Here is a 21,663-nt window from a genome sequence, read left to right as displayed (position 1 = left end):
CTCTATACACAAATGATCTGCTCAAGGTCAAGAAAGCGGGGAAAGGGTAGGGTACAGAATGAAAGCCAAGAGGGCTGGTTGGTAGCCACAAAACCAGAGAATTTCCGGGGACGGAAGCAAGCAGTCCAGTGGGTGGGGCTCAGGCCCTCCCTCAGTCCCCGCGAGAGGCCTCTCCAAAATGGTGGGGGCAGTGGCGTCAGCAATGCCCCGGCCTCTTCCGTCCACCTCCCTCCCTCTTCCTCAGGCCACCCAAGCTGGAGTGGGGGGAGGGGGATGGAGACACAACGCAGCTGCCCACGTGATCGCCGATCTTCGGGCGCGTGACGCAAAGCGGTGGGCCCAACGCTCGCTTTGCTTTGTGGGAAATAGAGTTCGAGAGGACGTCCGGTGAGCCAGGAGAGAGGAGCATAGGACTACATTTCCCAGGAGGTAGCAGACCGAGGCGGTAGCAGGCGTCGTCGGGGAGCGGGGACGCGGGGCGCGCTATCGGGCGGGGGCGAGGTCCGGGCCGGTTGTGCCGTTGCGAGACTGCAGCTGTAGTCGCTTCGGCCGGTCAAGGTGAGTGAACGCAGCTGATGGGAGTTAGGACACTTCAACTAATCTCTGTGTTTTGGAGTTTTTCTCTTTTCTCGGCGCCGGCTGTTTCCCGGCGAGGGGAAGGCCTAGCGTGCGGCGGCTCCCCCACGCTCAGCCCGGGCCTGCTCTGAGCGGGCCTCCTCGATCGGCTCCTCCCCCTCCCCGCCCTTCAGCGCTTCCCTCCGCTCCGGCCTAGTTCTCCAGGCTCCGGCCGCCTTCTCTCTTGCACACTTCTGTGCACTGTGCGGAACCGACGGCTCCCACCAACTCTACATTCCCCCCCCCTCCCCTGGCTGGGCGAACCCCATTATTTGAAAAAAATTTTTTTTTCGGGAACTCTTGAACGCCCTTCCCCCACCTAGTCTCAATTGGCCTGGTTCTGTCTTTTAGAGCGCATGTGGATGATAACACACTAAATGTTAATATTTCCTTCCGTTTCTTTTTTTTTCTTGTTTGCTTTTTTGTTTTGTTTTGTTTTGTTTTGTTTTTCTCCTACCTTGTGGCCGAAAGAGACATAGTCCAAGTTTATTTCCTATCGGAAAAATAGTTCCCAGTTTCTTCCTTTGGTTGCAAGTGAGGCTGACTTGCATTCCTTTGGTGATTGGCGTGTGCCCTGCTTATGAGAAACAGTTGTGTCCCACACTTAAACAACTTTTCTCTATTCGCTCTTCTGAATCTTGACGGGTGGAGCGTGGCGGCAACATTGGTGGCCCAGAAGTTGGAAGCCATCGGTGAGAGTACTGTGTTAACGGGGAGGTTGCTAATTGGATATGGCAAGGACGCAATAGGACAGAGCTAATAAAGTCGGCTTTACCAGCTTTTGATTTTAAATTTCAGTTTTTACTTCCACGTACCTTCCCCCCCCCCCCCAAATGGCAGTGCACAGCTCTGGCTACCTTTAGTGGGTTATTGTAAATATTCAATGAAATTAACTGAAGATTAGCCCCTTGTTAGCGTGTATGGGAGTTTTGATTGTGGGTCCTGAGTCAAAAGGCTTGTATTATACTGTCATTTTTCAGATTTTTCCTAGTTTTGTTTGTGGAAATACTGTCCAGTAGTCAATCCTATTATTTAGACAGCTTAAATATATATTATTCTGTATAAATGTTAGACAGCTGTTACCTTGAAACTTGTGAAAAGAAAAACAGTTCTTTGTATTTTTTTGGTTCTTTCTTTGCAAACATGTATCCTGAATTAATGTTAGTACTTAGTGAGCTAAAAAGTAGTTAAAGTATTTCAGCATGATTGCATTTTTTTCTTTTTGTTTTTCCCCTGAAACAAGTCCAGGCTGGCCTCTAAACTCTGTATGTAGCTGATCCTGGCCTTGAACTCTTGAGCCTCCTGCCTCTACCTCAGTGCTGATTTTTTATGGGCTTTTGCCCCCTATTGGTTTTTTTATTTGTTTGATTTTGTTTTGTGTGTGTTTTGTTTTTTTAAAGACAGGGGCCCACTGTTTATCTCTGGCTGGCTGGAGAAGATCCCAGCCTCCTGCCTCCCAAAGGTGAGCCCACCACTCTGCGGTGTGATTAAATTTTGTAAAAAGAACTGGTTGAAGGTTACTATATGGCTGAATGGCTGGGTGTGGTGGTTCTTGTCTTTAATCATACCAAGGCACCGGTAGACAGGTTTCTGAGTTCCAGGCCAGCTGGAACTACATAGTGAGAACCTGTCTTGGGGGTTGGGAGAGACTTACTAAAAATATCATTTCTTTGTTTTTCAATTCTTTTAGTACCCATGTAGGATCTCTAGTTTTAGAGATTGACTGATGTAGGGCCTCTCTGTCTCCTGAGTGTTGGTGACTGATGAGATCAATAATCGCACTTAGTAAGATTGGTATTTTAGTCTGCATACTAAGTACAGTTCTGTTTGAATGGGGTGCTGGTAATTGTTAATGCTCCAGTATATTTCTTTGCTATCAAGTATGGGCATTTTGGAATTTGGATTAGTTAGTGGAATCAGGGATCACATTCCTGGGGTGTAGTTCCGTGATTGAGTGCTTTCTTTGAGTACTCTTTCTTTTCTTTTTCTTTTTCTTTTTTTTTTTTTTTTTCGGAGCTGGGGACCGAACCCAGGGCCTTGTGCTTGCTAGGCAAGCACTCTACCACTGAGCTAAGTCCCCAACCCCCTTCTTTGAGTACTCTTAAATATTGGTTTTCCTTCGAGCAGAAGAAAGGAAAACTTCGAAGAGCTGGGCTAGGTAGGACGAATCTTTAATCCCAGGACTTGAGAGGCAGAGACAGATGCATCTCTGAGTTCAAGGTCAGCCTGGTTTACTTAATTCTAGGGCAGCTGGGCCTGTGCAGAGATATTCTCTCCAAAAACCAAAACTAGATTATGAAAAGTGATCTGCTTTGTATTAGTTAGTTTTTGGAAGAAACCCATGGAGTGTGTCTAAGATTTGCACAAAAGAGGTACTAGGCTGTCTGAGGAGCTCAAACTAAAGTTTATTTTAGAGCCCCCTTCCCAAGACAGGATCTCTGAGTCGAGGCTGTCCTGGTGATGTCTCAAGGACCAGCCACCATGCCTGGCTTTTATATAGTTTAGATTGGAAAGATTTTTAGAATGCTACCATGGCTCTTTAGAGAATTATGAGATCTAAATTGAAGGAAATGTAAATTAATGTTTTCGGTTAAATACTAGATTTTGGTGGATTGCTTCATAAATCTCTAGGGTCAGTGAACTAATTGACTCTTTTTTTTTTTTTTTTTTTTTTTTTTTGGTTCTTTTTTTTCGGAGCTGGGGACCGAACCCAGGGCCTTGTGCTTCCTAGGTAAGCGCTCTACCACTGAGCTAAATCCCCAGCCCCAACTAATTGACTCTTTGTGGGTGAATGATTCAGTAGTGCCTGGCAGCCTATCTTCCCAGCATGTGTTTAGGCTTTGTGAGTACCGTGCAAGAAGCCAAGGCAGTGTGGTCACCAGTTGCCTCCCTGGCAGCTGATGTGCACTAGGCTGGCCTCTGTCTCTTCCTCCTGAGCGCTTGGACTAGAGTTCGAATGCCTGGCCTGAGTTGTTTGGGAGACAATTGAGGAACCAGCTTTGTGGGGTATTGCAGAGAGAGTATTCAGGAGGAAGGAGTAGTAGGTGCTCACATAGGAATGGATAGATTTCCTTCTTGCTCTCTTTCTTTTTTTTTTTAAAGAAGGCCAAGTACGGCGGACAGGCATGACTTTTAAAGTAAGTTAAGAGGTGCGGAGGTTGGTGAAGGGATTTCTCACTGGTACAGATGAAGAGGAAAGATTTGTGACTTAGGTTGTGGGTTAGATCATTATTGCAGGGCTCGGTGTAGTGCACTGTAGGGTAATAGAGGCTGGAGACAGCACTTGCCTGGTGTAGAATAATGGGTGGAGGTGTAGGATAGAATTACAGCATAGACTAGGGATTAGCTTTATGTTCTCTAGAGTCCAGACATTACTGTATGATTCAGAGTTCAAGAAGGCCAAGATCTCTGTATAATTTTTATGCAGTGTGCACAGTTTTAGAAGTGTCTCCATTATAGTTATGAATATCAAAAAGTTTAGGTTTGTGAGAGGCTAAGGAGGTTCAGATAGAGTTCCAGGACAGCCAACGATACAGAGACCCTGTTTTGAACTCCCTGACCCCCAAAAAATTATGATGAAACTCCTAGTAAATGCTAATTAAACACCAAAGAACACTTGCTTTAGACCCTGTAGTGTAGGATTATAACCTATAAAAATATAAAGGCCTAAAAGTTTGTCTTATTAGTCTTTAAAGAAACTTTTCTTTTTTTGAAGAAATAATTAAATGATGTGCCACAGAAATTAGATATGCTTAGTTTCCTTTTGTCCTGAAGATGTGAGGAAGCTAAAAGTTAAAAGTTAGTTCACATAAGTTAATTTGCTGTTTTGTTTTCGTTGTGTTTTTTTCCCCCTTTCTCTCTCCCTTTTTTTTTTTTTTTTTTTCTTTTTTTTTTGAGGCAGTTTCTGCGTAGACCTGGCTGGCCTCAAACTCAAAGATCCACCTTCCTTTGCCTCCTGAGTGCTGAAGAAGGCATGTGCCACCTCTACCTGTTGTCTTTTTAATTTTTATAAAGACTGCCTGGTTGCTCAGGCTGTCCTTAAACTTGGCAACTGTCTGAGGATAGCTCAACTGGCTCCTTTTAGATTTTGTTTATAGATCTTATTTTAGTGGCAGAAGTGGAAAGTCTGGTGTGAGAACAGGTGGTTTTCAGGTTTGCATTAAAAAGTGTGCTTTATTGGAAGCATAGGATAGACATCTGCCTTAGGTGCCAGTGGAACCTGTTTTTCTTTTATGGTGGTAGTTGAACATTTAAGTCTCTTGGACTAAATCCAGTCTCTAGATTGGTTTTGTTTGGCTTACATGGAGTTAAAATTGAATTGTTAGCATTTGGAAAGATATATATATATATATATATACATATATATATATATATACACACACACACACACACACACACACACACACACACACACATACATATACATACATACATACAGATTCGGGCAGCTCTTTAAAAATTAGTTCTCTTGTGATTGAGACGTGTCTTTCCTGGTTGCCACAGACCTTCTCAGCACAGCCTGATGGGCATCCCTGACTGGAGCAGTGTCCTACTTGTCTGTTTATTACAAGCATTTTAATTTGCTGTCCCATTTTGCATTTGTGATGCAGGTCTCTGAATGTTCTGTGACTGGGCATGGTGGGGCTGGCTTTGGATCCTGGCAGAAGTACCAGCAGGATCAGGAGTTCAGCCTTATTTCCTTGGTGACTTTTATTTATTTGGGCTTTATTTACCTTAACTTTTGTTTTCTGAAATTTTTTCTTTTGTTGAAAAAAATTTTTTTTCACAATGTATCTTGATAACAGCCCTTTGAGACAGGGTTTCTACAAAGCCCTGGCTCTCCCAGAGCTCACTTTGTAGAACTGGCTGGCCTGCTCATAGAGATCCACTTGCCTCCTAAGTGCTATCTTGCCTGATAACATTTTTTAGAAAGATTTTTTTTTTAAGGGAGGATCCCCTAAAACATGGAAATACTTTGTTTTGGAACTGAAGCACAAGGAGTTTTAGAAGGCAGTGCCTTTAAAATGATAGTCATGTGCCCTAGCTGACTTATTTTCAAAGTCTCCGTTTTTTGCTTTGCTTTGCTTTGCTTTGTAGCATCTGAAATGTAACTGCAAGTTTGGTCTGTCTCAGAAGGCCAAACAAAGGGAAAGGCCACGTCCAAGAGTTTGGACTGGTTGTCTTGAGACTCTCCAGAGCTTGCCTTGTGCGGGAATAGCCTTAGTTCTAATGGCTTCTGAAGCTGAGGGTCATGATCTCTTTCAAGGCCTTTTGTAGCCCTCCCTCCATAGCAAGTCTGAAGTAAGTCCTGGTAGCAAAGCATAGCAAGACAGCCCCCTAAAAAAAAAACCCAAAACAAACAAAAAACATAATGGTCTCTGGGATGTAGAAAGCCTATTTAGCATTCAGAGGCTCTAGGCTCAATTTCTAGTACTGCATAAAACAAAACAAAAACCCTTGAATTAGAGTTTGTTTTGTTTTGAGAAAGAGTTTCTCTGTAGCCCACTGTCCTGGCTCTGTAGACTAGACCAGGCTGACTTCAAATTCAGAAATCCGCCACCCCTCTGGGCTCTGGGGTTAAAGATGTGAGTCCCTGCTACCCAGCTCACACTGCTCTTTATTAATATGAGAGAAATGACTGGGCAGGTAAGCCATAAGACTTGGCAACTACCCAAAGGAAGGGGGTGGTGATAGGAAAGGAAAAACAGTATCATTTGTGAATGACTACGTGGAGAAGGGGTAGGAAGCTCCTATGAAAGAAAGTAGACACATTCAGGAGTGGTGGTAACTTCTAAGTGACACTGAGAATTTTTTGAGAATTTTCATTTTTAAAATTACTACACATCTGTGAAAGCCATTGTTTTGCTTTTAGTAATTCTTTTTCTTTGAGGTTAATGATTAATAACTGACTTCCCTCTATTTTAGTAGAGAGTTGAGTTATGGAGAATTGATAGAGTGGCTCACTGAGATGAGGGTGCTCCTAAAGTTATTCAGGAAATTTCATTGTGAGAAAGCCAGCATTACCTCAGGAGACTTTGGCTTTCATCCTTAGCACCAAAGATAGTAAAACTAGTATCTTGGAGCCTTAACCAATATTAGCAAAGAAAGAAATGTGCTTACCAGTGAATCTGATGATCAGAGTCTGATCCCCAAATCCCAGATGGTGAAAGGAGAGAACTGACTTCTGCAAGTTGTTCTCTGGGTGGGTGTGTGTGTGTGTGTGTGTGTGTGTGTGTGTGTGTGTGTGTGTGTGTGTGTATGTGTGTTTGAAAAACAAAACTTTGAGAATGATGAGATTCTGCTGATCAGAGTGGTCCATGCCTTTGGTCCCATCATTCCACAGGTAGAGAAGTAAGTGGATTTTTAGAGTTTAATGCCATCTTAGGCTATAGGGTGAGTTCTAGGCTAGTCAAGGCTACACAGTGAAAGTCTGTATCTAAAAGAAGGGACCAGTGCAATGACTCAGGTTAAGAGAACTCAGGTTACATTCTCAGCACCCATGTTTGGTGGTTCACAACTGCACATAACTGCCTCTAAGGGTTTGGGCATCTTCTTACAGGGCAAGCACTTTACCATCTTTCCAGCTTTTTTGTTTGTTTTAGAGATACGGTTTCTTTGTGTAGCCCTGACTGTTCTGGAACTCAGAGAAGAAGGCCTCTGCCTTCTGTGCTAGGATTAAACTGACCGAACTTTATTAGCTTCAATAGACCTTTGAATACAAATTACTTGGAACTTCTAGAAGAAATATTTTTCATTTCTTTTCTGTTTTGAAAATAATATGTATACAATTGACAGTAATAGAAATAATGCATGTATATTGTAAAAAAATCAATATTTCATTGAAACTTTACTATAGCTTAAAACGAAACAGCCACATACTTTACTCATTTCACTTACTAGTCATTCTGTCTCTTTAATAGTAAATGGCAGTAAGGACTTTTACTACTTTGTTGGTTTGTTTTTGTTTTTGTTTTTTTTTCCCTTTTCCGGAGTTGGGGACCGAACCCAGGGCCTTGCACTTGCTAGGCAAGCGCTCTACCACTGAGCTAAATCCCCAACCCCTACTACTTTGTTTGATAGAGAACTAAGTAGTGCTAGTGGACCACACTAAAACTTCTCAAATGCATTTGTCCTGTGCTGCATTTAGATTTAGTTATTACAGTGAATAATTTTCCAACCAGGGCTGAGCAGTGGAGGTACAGGCCCTTATCCCCAACACTAAGGAGGCAGAGACAGGTGAATCTCTAAGTTCAAGGCCAGTCTGGTCTACAGATCAGGTTCCAGAATAGCCAGAGCTACAAAGTGAGACTCTGTCTTGGGGGTGCAGCAGGGAGATTAGAAAAAAGATCTGGATTAAAAGTGTAACTATTTCAAAGATCAGATCAGAAGAGGATCTTCCCACTTAAATGACTTAATTGTTTTAAAAAATTCTTCTGGTCTAGAGAGATGGCTGGCTAGTTAAGTTAATTAAGTTAATTAAGAACACTGACTGTGGGCTGGAGAGATGGCTCAGCGGTTAAGAGCACCCAACTACTCTTCCAGAGGTCCTGAGTTCAATTCCCAGCAACCACATGGTGGCTCACAACCATCTGTAAAGAGATCTGATGCCCTCTTCTGGTGTATCTGAAAACAGCAACAGTGTACTTATATATAATAAATGAATAAATCTTTAAAAAAAAAAAAAAAAAAGAACACTGACTGCTCTTCCAGGGAACCCAGGTTCAGTTCCTAATACCTACATACATAGTTGGTGGCTTGCTGCTGTCTTTGACTGGAGACACAACATAACTTTAAATACAAAATATATAATTTTAAAAAAGAAAAAAGTCCCTCACATGAGTGCTCAGCTGTTGTGTTTTAGTTAATTATATATGTAGTCAAGTTGATAGCCAGGAACAGCCATCACACATGGGCTTTTGATTTTTCTGGGTAAGAATTGTGTATGTATGTTAATAAAGATTGACGTACACATGCATCCTGCACAATAGGCAAACACATTTTTTTTTAAAGATTTATTTATTATTATATATAAGTACACTGTAGCTGTCTTCAGACTCACCAGAAGAGGGCACCAGATCCCATTACAGATGGTTGTGAGCTACCATGTGCTTGCTGGGATTTGAATTCAGGACCTCTGGAAGAGCAGTCAGTGCTCTTAACCACTGAGCCATCTCTCCAGCCCGGCAAACACATTTTTAATTTTGTTGTCTGATTTTTCTAAGATAGACAGCTTTCTCAATCTTTGTTTCTTTAGTTTTTGTTGTTGTTTTGTTTTGTTTTGTTTTGATAGTGTTATAGTCCAGGTTAGCTCAAACTAGGTAGCTGCAGATGATCTTGAACCACTTTTCTTGTTTCAGACTACATAGTGTGTGTGGGTCATAACTGGGCACCAAATTTGGGTTTTCAGGAAGAGCAGCAAGTGCTCTTAACTTCTGAGCCATATCACCAGCCCAGACCTTGAACGTCTGATCTCTGCTGTCTCTGTTTCCATAGTGATGGATTTATCGGCATGCATGTAAGCATATCTACCTGGCTTAAACTGTTGGGGATTGAATATGCTGCTGCTTATGTCCTTGGCTACTAAACTAGATTCTCAGTCATCTTTCTCCCCATCTTTTTGTTTATTTTTTTCTGAAACAAGGTACTTTGTATAGCCATAGTTGTCCTGGAACTCACAGAGATCTAACTGCCATCTCTCTAGTCCCCCTCACTTTTTTGAAACAGAAAATGTTTATTATATGTGCTTGTATGTATGAAAGGGGGACTAGAGATTGTTGAGGTCAGAAAACAACTTTCAGGAGTCTTTTGTGGATCTTGGGAGTTCAGGCCAGTCTTGATATCCAGTGCCCTTACATCTTGTGAAGGTATACTCCTCTCCCCAGTTTTTTTGAGACAGAATTTTGCTCACTCTAAATTGACAATTTTCTTATCTTAGCCTCCTAAATGTTGATTCTAGGCAGGTACCACCCCTCCCAGTTTAAGAATAGAATTCCATTTTAACATCAGCTCAGAGTTAGCATTACCAGCAGATAGATATCCCTCTATTAGTGCTGTAATACTTCTTTCTCCTCATCCTTTTCCTTTTTTTTTTTTTTTTTTTTTTTTTTTAGATAGTCTTTTAACGCTGGGGAAACCCACATGCATGCATGCTGGTGCACACATTCACACACCCAGATCTTATTTGCATGCTGGTGATTCAAACTCAGGTTCCCACAATTGAATAGCAAACAGTTGGGATAGGTTGTTTTTTGGTTTTTGTTTGTTTGTTTTTTGTGGGTTTTTTTGTTGTTTGTTTTGTTTTAATACAGTTTCAATTTATTGCTTTGACTGTCCTGGTACTCACTGTATAGGCCGGGCTAACCTTAAATTTGGAGCTCTATTTGTCTTCTCCTTCCAGGTACTAGGAGTAAAGACATATGTTAACCACGACTGACTACAGCAAGCACTCTTAATAAATGAATCATCTCTCCAGCTGTGGGTTTTAAGCAATAATAGATTCTTTAAGGTGTAGTAAACATTTTATCATTTCTTGTCATTGCAGAGTTATACCCTGACTGTAAATTGGAGAAGCCAGTAGTGCTGCTGGTGTTTTTTTGGAGACAGTTGAAGTTGAATCATTAATTCTAAGGTAAATGCTTGTGGTAAAAGAATCTTAATAAGCACACTCATTTTAAGGAACATTTATGTTCCAGTCCAGCCAGGGCTTTATAGTGAGTCCCTGTCTCAAAACACACCCATACCTCCACCCACCTGTTATATTGAATTTTTAGCATTCTAAATCCATAAGATTTCTAAATCTCAATTCTATGTTGTAATGTGTATGTGTGTGTACACATGTGTCTGCACATGCCTGTGTTCATGCAGAGGCCAGGAGAAGGCATTGGGTGTCTCTCTTTTTTACTCGGTCTCTTCCTGTGAAGCAGAGTCTCTGAACCTGGAGCTCTTGTTGTTTCACTAGGCCTCAAAGGTTCTTTTGTCACCTCCCCACACTGGTATTACAGGTGTTGTTGGGATGCTCAGCTTAGTACTGGTGCTGGGAGCTGTTAACTACTAAGTCATCTCTCTAGCCCCTAGGTTATATAGTTGTTTGTTTTGAGACAGTGTTAAACTATGTAGCCCTGGTTTGTTTAGAACTTCTTTGTAGACCAGTCTCTCCTCAAACTCAGAGAGATACTGTCTGTCTTTGCTTTCTGGGTGCTGGAATTAAAGGCATGAACCACCATGCCCAGCCCTGTAATTTAAGAAGTCTTGGGTTAGGTTTATAATGATAATCTGAGTTCTTGGGAAATGAAAGTAAGAGTTACATAGTGAGTTTTAGGACAGCCTGAGTTGGAGACCCAATCTCTTTCTACCAAAATAAGAAAAAGAAAAATCAAAGTCAGGATATGGCTTATATGATCCTGTAAATCTAGTACTTAGAAAGCTGAGACAGGGGCTGGAGAGATGGCTCAGCGGTTAAGAGCACCGACTGCTCTTCCAGAGGACCTGAGTTCAATTCCCAGCAACCACATGGTGACTCACAACCATCTGTAATGAGATCTGATGTCCTCTTCTGGTGTGTCTGAAGACAGCTACAGTGTACTTATATATAATAAATAAATAAAATCTTTAAAAAAAAAAAACTGAGACAGAATGATTAGATTCTGGGGTCAGTTTGGGTTACAGACTATATATACTCCCCCATCCTCCAAAAAAATGCAGAAAGGAAAACTTTGTTTTGTCAACTAGAACTATGAAACTAAATCTATAAGCACAGATTTGTTTTTGTTTTCTCTCCTGATTTCTTTGAGATGGATCTTTTGTAGTCCAAGCTGGACTTGAACTCTCCTATCTTCTTGCTTTAATCTGTTTTGAGTATGGAATTTTATAGCCATGTCTTGCCAGTCCGTGGTTATTCTGGGTATTTTTTTTTTTTCTCTTTTCTTTTCTTTTTTTTCGGAGCTGGGGACCGAACCCAGGGCCTTGTGCTTGCTAGGCAAGCGCTCTACCAACTGAGCCAAATCCCCAACTCCGGTATTTTTTTTTTTTTTTTAATTCTGGGTATTTTTGTTTGTTTTTTTCTCTTTTTTGTTTGTTTGTTTTGATTTTGTCTTTTTTTTTTTTTCCGGAGCTGAGGACCAAACCCAGGGCCTTGCGCTTGCTAGGCAAGCGCTCTACCACTGAGCTAAATCCCCAACCCCTGTTTGTTTTGATTTAAGACCACCTTTTGGTGTTAGTTTCTTGAACAGAGAAAGCACAAGAAAGTTGGGTAGCAAGTACAACTCCAAGAGATTATACTATTGCTCTGGGGCTGGAGAGATGACTCAGTGGTGAAGAGCACTTACTAGAGTTTGGTTTCCAGTATCCATATGGTGACTCCAATTTGAGATGCATGTGGCGCATATACATACATGCAGACCAAAAAAAAAATCCCACAAAGTAATAAAAATACTTTTACAAATTCAAACTGCTGGAATCAAGCCTATATCTTAGTGTTGGAGCATGTATATAGCATGTACAAATCCTTCATCCCCAGTGTTACAACAAAAACAAGACCTGCTTGGGAAGGAAGGGATTGGTGACGAGTACAGAGGTACAGAGATTGGATAAGGACAAAATACAACTGGACCAGATAATAGTATGGTTGAGATGTTACAAACATATGATAAATTAGTGTTACAAGATACATTCATACCAGATATTATCATACATGCCTGCTAATCCAAGCATTTGGGAGGTGGGAGTAGGCAGGATCAAGGTCTTCAAGGCTAGCTTCAGCTAGACAGATTAGACCCGTGTCAGAGAACCAAAATAAAAATAAATACACTTACGTGTTTTTCTTGTTCTAAATCTCCGTGATAAACTTGTAGGAAGAGGACTTGATGTTTAAAAAAGTGTAGTCAGGTATGATGGTGTATACCTCTAATCCCAGTACCCTGAAAACCCTAAAAACAAAACATGGATGTATAAAATGTGAAGCTGCTGGGCACACCTTTAATCTCAGCACTTGGGAGGCAGAAGCAGCAAGATCTCTGAGTTCAGGGCCAACAGGTCTACAGAGTTCCAGCACTGCCACAGCTAGCGCTACACAGAAAAACCCTATCTGGAGGGAAAAATATAAAATTTTCAAATGCAACTTGAAAGAGTTTAATTTGGGGTTCACAGGTTCCAAAGGATTAGAGTACGTTCCATGACTATCATGGTGGGGAACATTGTAGCAAGCAAGCAAGCTATCAGGCATGGCACTGGAATAGGAGCTGAGAGCTGATACCCAGATCCACAAACAAAAAGCAGAGTCACACAAACACTGGGTATGACTCAGGCTTTTAAAACCTTAAACTCCACTCCAACGGACACACTTCCTTCAACAAGACCATACATTCCTGATCTTTCCCAAATAGTTTAACCAGCTCGGGACACCAAATGTTCAAAGTTGTGCCTATGGTGCTCATTCTCATTCAAGTTGCCATATTATCACTCCTAATACAGTTGTGAATAGGCTTTGTATAAAAATCCACAGAAATGAATGGCTATGTATATCAATGTTCAGGGGCATGATTATATACTGTAGAGACCAGGACCTAACCGGCCTTTAGAATATTTCACTTCAGCCTTCCCAATAGCTGGATTTCTGGGTTTGCACCACTGCGTCTGAATCTAGTAGTTTTATTTAAGAAAAGCTGGAGAAATGGCTCAGTGGTTAAGAGCACTTGCACAAATCAGATTTGGTTCCCAACATCCATATTGGACAAATCATAAGTACATGTAACTCCACTTGTAGGGGATCTGAGATACCTTGCTCTGACCTATGTAGGCAACCGTGCAATAGGTGCATGTGTATACATACACGGTGTAGTTTTTTTAAATGGCTAATATAACAATTGGCTGCCAAGTTAGTTTAATAATGAAAATTGGAAGGACACCATAGGCCATTAGTTAAGTCAGAAAAGCTAAGTTTTTTTGAGTGAGGAAATATTCCCATGGTAATGCATACTCATTTAAAATGCATACTGAAATTGCCATCACTCTCGATGAGGGACATAGAGAGGAGCCTCTGGGGCGAGTCAAAGATTGTCTAAACTACCACCTCTGTAGTTCATTCTCTTTCCCTACTGATGAAAAATTTAATTGCATAGATGATCATATCATATAGTAGACCCTTTATATTGAGTAAATTCTCTAGAGAAGATCTAGAGAAGATACACAAGCTGCTTACACTGGGGATATTATTGTAAGGAAAGTTTTAAATGAATGACCTCTTAGCTTGCTGTTGATTTCTACCCATCCACATCAGACCTCTTCTTTTTTTCTTTCTTTCTTTCTTTTTTTTTTTTTTTTTTTTTTGAGATGGTTTCTCTTTATAGCCCTTGCTGTCCTGGAGGTTTCTTAACCTTGAGTTCAGAGATCTATCTGTTTCCCAAGTGCTGGGATTCACAGTGTGGGCCACTGCTGCCATCAATATTTTTGATCTGTCTTAGTAATACAGGTCTTTTCTTTTAGTATATTTCTTCTGTTTAATACTAGCCAGTTTAGCCAATAAAGAACACAGCAGTTTACTTTGTATAAGAAGATATCTGATCACTTATTACTTAAACAAGTAAATCACAATAAAAGTAAGATCTCTGAAATTCAAGGAAGTGTCTCCCCCCCCCACCCCCCACCCCCGGAGCTGGGGACCGAACCCAGGACCTTGCGCTTGCTAGGCAGGCGCTCTACCTGAGCTAAATCCCCAACCCCTCAAGGAAGTTTCTAAATATGCCCTCTAGCCACCCTAGAACAAAACCTAGTTTAAGATGTACTGGGTGCCAGGAACTAGCGCAATGGTTCCTCGGTTTAGAAGTCACTGTTCTGGGACTGCAGAGATGACTGTAGTTTGGAGCTTCTGTTGCTTTTGCAGTTACCTGGGTTTGATCCCTAGCACCTACTGGTGGCTCACTGCCATCTGTAACTTTAGTTCCAGGGAACTCAATGCCCTGTTCTGGCCTTGGCCTCCACAGACAGTAGGTATGCATACGGTACACAGACGTATATATAGGCAAAATACCCACACATACAGAAAAATTAAAAAAAAATTGGGTAATAAGATCTGGTCCAGTTCCTAATACCCACATAGCAACTCATAACAAAGTATTATGCCAGTTTTAGGGAATCTTATGCCTTCTGGCATCCAAGGGCCCCAAGCATAAATATATACAAAAGCAAAACAAATACACTAAAAAAAACCCTTAAAATTATGCAGGTATTATTTTATTATTTAAATTGACCTAACTTATATGTTATTTGCTATTTCTTTTGGATGGAGCAAGAAACAGTCATTCTCAGTTTCTTTGTTTTTAAACTTGGGTTTCTGGGGCTAAAAGTTAGGTCCTCATGCTTGAAAGACAAATGCTTTATCGACTAAGCAGTGCCCCAGCTCCTGTTACTTTGTTTTGTATAGTGACAATTTTGGTTTCCTTGAAAAACACAGAAGCGGGCTTGGGGATTTAGCTCAGTGGTTAGAGCGCTGGCCTAGGAAGTGCAAGGCCCTGGGTTCGGTCCCCAGCTCCGAAAAAAAAAACAAAACAAAAAGAAAAACCAACACAGAAGCATTTTAAGAATGTATTTTTGTTTTAATCCCAGGTGTGGGGGGCTATGGGACTGCTTTGCACCAGCTGACTATGATCTAACTATGATCTCCCTTGTGCTCTAGCAGAGGCATGGTTTTAAGCCAACTGTAGATATAGTTTCTGGGATTGTGTGACATTTGGAATTCTGGGGACTTTTCAGAGGGTATATAAACGCAGGTGGCTGGTTTGTGGTGGTGGTAGTGGTAGGTTGTGGTTAGTTGTATTCAAAGAAGAAACAAAATAAGAAAAATTAGATTCAAGGATCTCTCTCCGATCCTTTCTTTCCTATCTGGTGATAGGAGGTGAAACCAAGAGGATACAGGGTGAGAAAAAGGACAGCCCACAAAGTAGCAAAGACCAGCTACAGTTTTTGTTTCTATTTTTTCCTTTCTTTTCTTTTTTTGAGACAAGGTCTCATACCATGACTTTTAAACTCTAAATCTTCCTGCCTTCACCTTCCAGTATTAGAATTTACAGGTATATACTACCACAACTGGGTTTATAGATACTTTAATTACCTTGATTTTCCTGCACAGTGATGATATTAGGATCCAGTTCACAGAGGGAAGATTTAACCCCTGACCTCCTCCCTTTCTTGCCAAAGCTTCTATTTAGTCAAGACCATGGCTGTTCTTCCAGAGTACCAGGGTTCAATTTCAACAACCCACCTGGGAGCTTACAACTGTTTGTAATTCTAGTTCCAGAGGATCTGACACCTTCATACAGGCATGCATGGATATAAAAAAGTAAAAGAATAAATCATTTAAGAACAAAAACAAAAATCCCAGAAAATTGTATAGGTAGTACAGAGTTATTGAATTTGCTATGGCTTCTGTAACAAAATATGGTTTAAATAGATGTTGTTGGTGTCTGGTAGTTCTATAGGCCAGAAGTTCAAAGTCATGGTATTGACAGGTTGTTGGTTCATTCTGAGAGCTGCAAGTGAATTGTTTGCTCTTGTTTTTTGGATGGTCAGTCCTGTCGCGCCCCCCCCCCCCCATGTCCCTATGTCTTACATTTTTTTTTGCATATATCTGTCTCCAAAATTCTGTTTTTAGAGATATCACTGTACTCCTCAGTAATATTATACCCTAAAGATAACATTCTGGGGTGCTGGAAACCAAGAACTTCTTTGTTGGTAATTGGGAAAGTAAGTGGACCCACAATTAGTATTCTGTGTCACAATGAACCAATTAGTGTTTTTTTTTTTTTTTTTTTTCCGGAGCTGGGGACCGAACCCAGGGCCTTGCGCTTCCTCGGTAAGCGCTCTACCACTGAGCTAAATCCCCAGCCCCTGTGTTTTCTTTTTAACAGCAAAAAGAGGCAGAAGCGGTCTACAGAGTGAGTTCTAGGACAGCTAGGGCTACAAGGAAAAACCCTGTCTCAAAAAAACAAAACAAAACTCCAAAAGAAATGAAGCAATTTGGAAAAGATCTCTGGTGTTTTTACCACTATTTGCCAAAACAAGTCTTAATTGCCAAAACCAGTTTTCTGCCCTAAATGACAGTGGGGCAGAGAACTTTGCCAGTTTTATTTTAAACATAAGCCATACATAGGACAGAAAGTGTTCAGTGAGTCTGGGTAAATTGATGAGAAGAATGCTTAGATGTATTTTATTTTAAACTGTATGTGCCTGTGTGTTTATATTCTTGGATGGTCTGGAACTGGATATGTAGACCAGTTGGCATTGATCTCAGGATCTGCCTGCCTCTGCTTCCCAAGTGCTAGGACTAAAGAGATGTGCCACTACCATCTGGCTTGTTTTATTGTTTTTTGTTTGATTGATTAAGATAATCTCTGTATTCAGGCTGATCTCAAACTTGCCTAGCCTTCTTGCCTTGATATTGGGAATGTTGAGAATAATAAAGCTGGGCCTCTAACAATATACCATACTTTGCGATACTATTATGTTTGGTAATATTGGGCATTGGACTTAAGTATACTAGACAAGAACTCTTCTCATTGAACAATATATTTCCAGCTCTTAGTTTAGTTTTTGAATAACTGTTAATAACATAAAAGAACACCAACTGGAGGAAGCAGATGGGTTTATTTTGGCTCATGGTTCTCAGGGATACAGACCATCTTAAACAGGGAAGATGTGGTAGCAGGAGTAGGATGCTCTGGGTCTAGTGCATAGTAGGTAGGTCAGAAGCAGAGAAATGAGTGCTTGTGCTTATCTTTTTATTCTATCTCACTGAAGGCAGTGGGATTGTGCCACCATATTTAGGATGGGTCTTGCCACCTCAGCTAGCCTAATTAGAAAAATCTCTCCTAGACGTACATACCCAGAGAGTTGTTTCCATGATAGTTCTAAAATCCATCCAATTGGCAAGGTTCACCATCAGTTAAGGTGTTTAATATTTTCATTAAGGTATACAAATCCTAGATTCTAATGAGAAAATCAGCCTTGAAATAATTAGTTCTCCTCTGCCTTTGTTGTATGCTCCATGAAAAATACATGAGAATTTTTTTCTACCTTTTTAGTTACTGAGAAGTGATATAGTCCCTTCCTTTAAAAAGTGAACAGTGGAAAAAGTTGTTTAAGATGTGAAAGAACCAGAAACTAAGCCAGCAGGGTGTCCTTCACCAGTGGGATCTTAGAGCTGTGACTTACCACTTCTCTCAGGAGCTTGGTGTCTCCTGCCCTTGTTGTAGGTATATTTCCCCACATGCATTTCAGGGCATTCAGGAGATGAGTGGCCTAGATGGTTAGTGTCTTTATTTTTAGGTAGATTGGCTAGATTTTTAAAAGGCAGGAAAAGCCAGTCAGTGGTTGGTGCTGCACACCTGTGAGTTTTAGGCCATCATGGTCTACAGTATGAGTTCCAGGACAGCCAGGGTTACAGGAACCCTTGGTGGAACATTTGTTTCTGAAAATTGCTCTCATTTGGGGAGCCAAGATTCTTGCTTGGTACCAGTTAGGGATTTCAACCTTTAGTTACCCTTTTGTAGCAGTGAGAAAGATTGTTTCACCTATCCAAATGAGCGTTGATATTTTTTAGGGAGAAGAAAAGAAGGAAAGAGGGTTTTTTTGTTTTTTGTTTTTGTTTTTTTGTTTTTTTTTTTTTTTGTTTGTTTTTTTTTTTTGTCTGTTTTTGTTTTCCCAGTAGCTAAACAAGAGGCTGGAGTAACATCAGTTATTAGTGGCTGACTGGTACTTGGGTTTAAGCTCACATTTTTCACTCAGAATACAGAGACTACCTGCTTCTGCTTCCCCAGTACTGGGACTGAAGTCACGCGCCACCAATACCCAGCTTGTGATTTTGTTTTTATAATATATGTATATTTTTAAAAGTGCAGCAGTAAAATTGCCAGAATGATGCCTTGAGGAAATTCTTTAATGCACATGTGAATATTATAAATTGTAAATTCCTAGAATTGAACATTTTTACATGATTTAGAGTACAAAATAGCATCCACTTAATTGCAGAAGTGTCAGAAAGGTCTGTAACTTGACTCTTGATTAGGTGTGTTTCTTTGAAGTGTTCCCTAGAGGTGCCGCAGCTGTTCCTGCTCTTGTTTCCCCTTTTCCCCTCTTCCCTTTACTCTGGAGAGTAAGAGTACAGTCTCAGGAGAGACAAAGAAAATAGTAAACATGTTTAAAATTTCACCTGAGCTCTGCTTTCCTACTCAACTACCCTGAGGCAAATAACAAAAATAGGCAAATAACAAAAAATAACTCTTTGGCTGGTGGGTTCTTTCCCTTTTTTATTTCCATTCTGTTCCTTCATTTTTTTTTGAGGTAGGGTTTCTGTTTTATAGGCTTGCCCTGGTGCAGGCAGGATTTTGTTACCTTTACCTGATTTCTGAACCTCTTACCCATCTTCTCAGTGTTGGGATGACAAGCATACACCACCAAGTTGGTTTCCTGAAGCCACATGGTCGCACACAACCATCTATAACTCCAGATCATGAGTTTCAAAGGCACTTGATACCCAGGAATGCACCTTGTACACATACAGGCATGTATGCAAAACACACTCCAACACATTCAATAAATCATAAACATATTGGAGGCCAGGAGGATGCTGATTGTGGAAAGTATTTGCTGTGCAGGCCTATCAACCTAAGATTGGCTCCCCAGAATCCACATAAAAGCCAGATGTGATATGCAAGTTATTTTTTTATTTTTTTGACACCGTGTCTTTTTTTGCAGCCTGAGGGGGACATAGGGTCTTATTTTGTAGCCATAGCTGATCTAGAGTTTGTATGTAGACCAGGCTGGCCTCAAATTCACAGAGATCTGACTGCTTCCTGAGTGTGATGATTAAATTATGTACATACTACTATACTTGGCCGTGAGTGTGACTCTTCTGAAGAACATGGAGACTAGCTGGCGCATGCCTTTAATTCCAACAAGTCACTCTGGTCTACAGAGCCAAGTTTAGGGCAGCCAAGGCTGCACAAATTCTGTCTTGGAGAACTGAGAGACAGAGACAGACAGAAAGAATATGGATACTAGGAAATCAGTAAGGTTGGGAAGATGGCTGAATCAGTAAAGTATTTGTCGGGGCTGGGGATTTAGCTCAGTGGTAGAACGCTTACCTAGGAAGCGCAAGGCCCTGGGTTCGGTCCCCAGCTCCGAAAAAAAAGAACCAAAAAAAAAAAAAAAAAAGTATTTGTCATGAAAGTGTGAGGCCTGGAGTTCCAATTGCTAGAAATCTAGTCTAGGGCTAGAGAATGGCCTAGTCAGTGAAATTGTACTAGTTTGTGTAGGGGACCTGAGATAGATTCTCAGCATCTTCATCGAGCAACTTAAAACAGTCTACTGTAATTTAGGGAATTTCACATCCTCTATCATTTATACAAAGATTGGTTCTCATGTGGCTGTGAGCCACAATGTGGTAGGAACTGAACTAAGGTCCTCTGTATTCTTTTTTTTTTTTTTCCCCCCGGAGCTGGGGACCCAACCCAGGGCCTTGCGCTTGCTAGGCAAGCACTCTACCACTGAGCTAAATCCCCAACCCCGGTCCTCTGTATTCTTTTTTTTTTTTTTTTTTTTTTGGTTCTTTTTTTCGGAGCTGGGGACCGAACCCAGGGCCTTGCGCTTCCTAGGTAAGCGCTCTAACCACTGAGCTAAATCCCCAGCCCCGGTCCTCTGTATTCTTAACCAGCACTCATGCATCTCTCTAGCCCCCAACATCTACACATGAAAGGTTTTGGGTTTTGAGTTGGAGTCTCAGTATGGAGCTCTGATTGGCCTGTAACTACATAAACCATCCTTTCCTGCCTCTCCTCCCAGGTCCTTGGATTATGAACATAGCCATAAATTCCTTGTTAAGGAGTTGGCTTTAAATAATTGTGTTGTGTGTCTTCCCCTATGACCCCAAATGCTTAGAGAAGTTGAGATTTGCAGAACTGGTGAATTTGTTTGACTGAATTCTCTTAACATTAGGTTTAAACTCTTCCAAGATGTCAAAAACAAACAAATCCAAGTCTGGGTCTCGCTCTTCTCGGTCAAGATCAGCATCCAGATCTCGGTCTCGTTCGTTTTCAAAGTCTCGATCCCGAAGCCGATCTGTCTCTCGTTCAAGGAAGCGCAGGCTGAGGTAAGGGGGTGTGGTCTTGTGTGCTGAAATGGTGATTGTATTGATTTGGGTTTTGAATGACTCCTGTCATGGGGCAGGTAGGATTCGAGGCTGTTTGCTTCGTTTCTGTTTGACAGTCCTATACTTCCACTCACTTTAGAAGAGAGCATTTGTGTCTAAACTCCTTGGTTAAAGTCATGCAGCTGATTATCTTTTGTTAAAGTGATTTTGAAGGCTTATTTCAAACTTATTTATCAGCAATGAAAGGACAACTAAGGATTAATATTACTAATAGCATTGCCTTGGAGAGAAACCATAATCCACTAAACTCAGTTAACTTTAGAGATTTACCAGGTATCATGGGTATATATCTAATGTGCTGATCACTAACAAATTGATTTAATTTAGCAAAACAGATCTTAAAACTGAGAATCAGTTATAAACACCAACAGTTTTCTTTTGCTAAATATAAAAATGACTTTTTTTTTTAGTTTTCACAAATACTTTTAAATGAATACTTTAGTTTTCAAACCTTCAATAAGCATCTCCATTTCGGTTATGTTTCCAGGAGATGCCCAGCATCTTGTTTGAATGGTTTGTTAAGGCAGGCTTCTCATTCATTGAAAGCATGGTGGTTTGTTCTTTTCATGACAGATGGTGTAATCCAGGCTGGAACTGAATGTGAGAGCCTTAGGTTTCAGCCTCTTGAATCCTGGGGTTAAAAGGTTTAAATTTTCTTCTAAGGATTGATTTTAATGCTTATAGTTTTTTCTTGTGAATTTTTTTTTTTCTTTTTTTCGGAGCTGGGGACCGAACCCAGGGCCTTGCGCTCACTTGGCAAGCGCTCTACCGCTGAGCTAAATCCCCAACCCCTCTTGTGAATTTTTGAGAACCACTAAATATTCAAGGTGATCTTTGTGCAGTTCCTCCCT

At 40.9% G+C, this 21,663-nt stretch overlaps 1 protein-coding gene across 12 annotated transcripts in view; it reads left to right on the top strand.

Annotated features, from left to right (window-relative positions):
- The first annotated feature begins 382 nt into the window (after nucleotides 1-382).
- Thrap3 (thyroid hormone receptor associated protein 3) overlaps nucleotides 383-21,663 on the top strand; it is a 42,285-nt gene continuing 21,004 nt past the window's right edge. The window contains exons 1-5 of one of the 12 annotated variants that reach the window (XM_039110014.2): nucleotides 445-558; nucleotides 2,016-2,077; nucleotides 3,313-3,346; nucleotides 10,157-10,243; nucleotides 20,599-20,752. In XM_039110014.2, coding sequence (XP_038965942.1) covers nucleotides 20,616-20,752 — 137 coding nt within the window. In that variant the 5' untranslated portion in view covers nucleotides 445-558; nucleotides 2,016-2,077; nucleotides 3,313-3,346; nucleotides 10,157-10,243; nucleotides 20,599-20,615. Of the gene's footprint in view, nucleotides 559-621; nucleotides 1,308-2,015; nucleotides 2,078-3,312; nucleotides 3,347-10,156; nucleotides 10,244-20,598; nucleotides 20,753-21,663 lie in introns of those variants that run through there. The other 11 variants (XM_063287754.1, XM_008764021.4, XM_063287753.1 and 8 more) reach the window with 11 other exon arrangements.

Source organism: Rattus norvegicus, chromosome 5, assembly GCF_036323735.1.
Source record: "Rattus norvegicus strain BN/NHsdMcwi chromosome 5, GRCr8, whole genome shotgun sequence".
In the NCBI taxonomy this organism is placed as follows: Eukaryota; Metazoa; Chordata; class Mammalia; order Rodentia; family Muridae; genus Rattus; species Rattus norvegicus.
The sequence above is the reverse complement of the archived record's forward strand: the minus strand, read 5'-3'. Positions and strand labels throughout refer to the sequence as shown.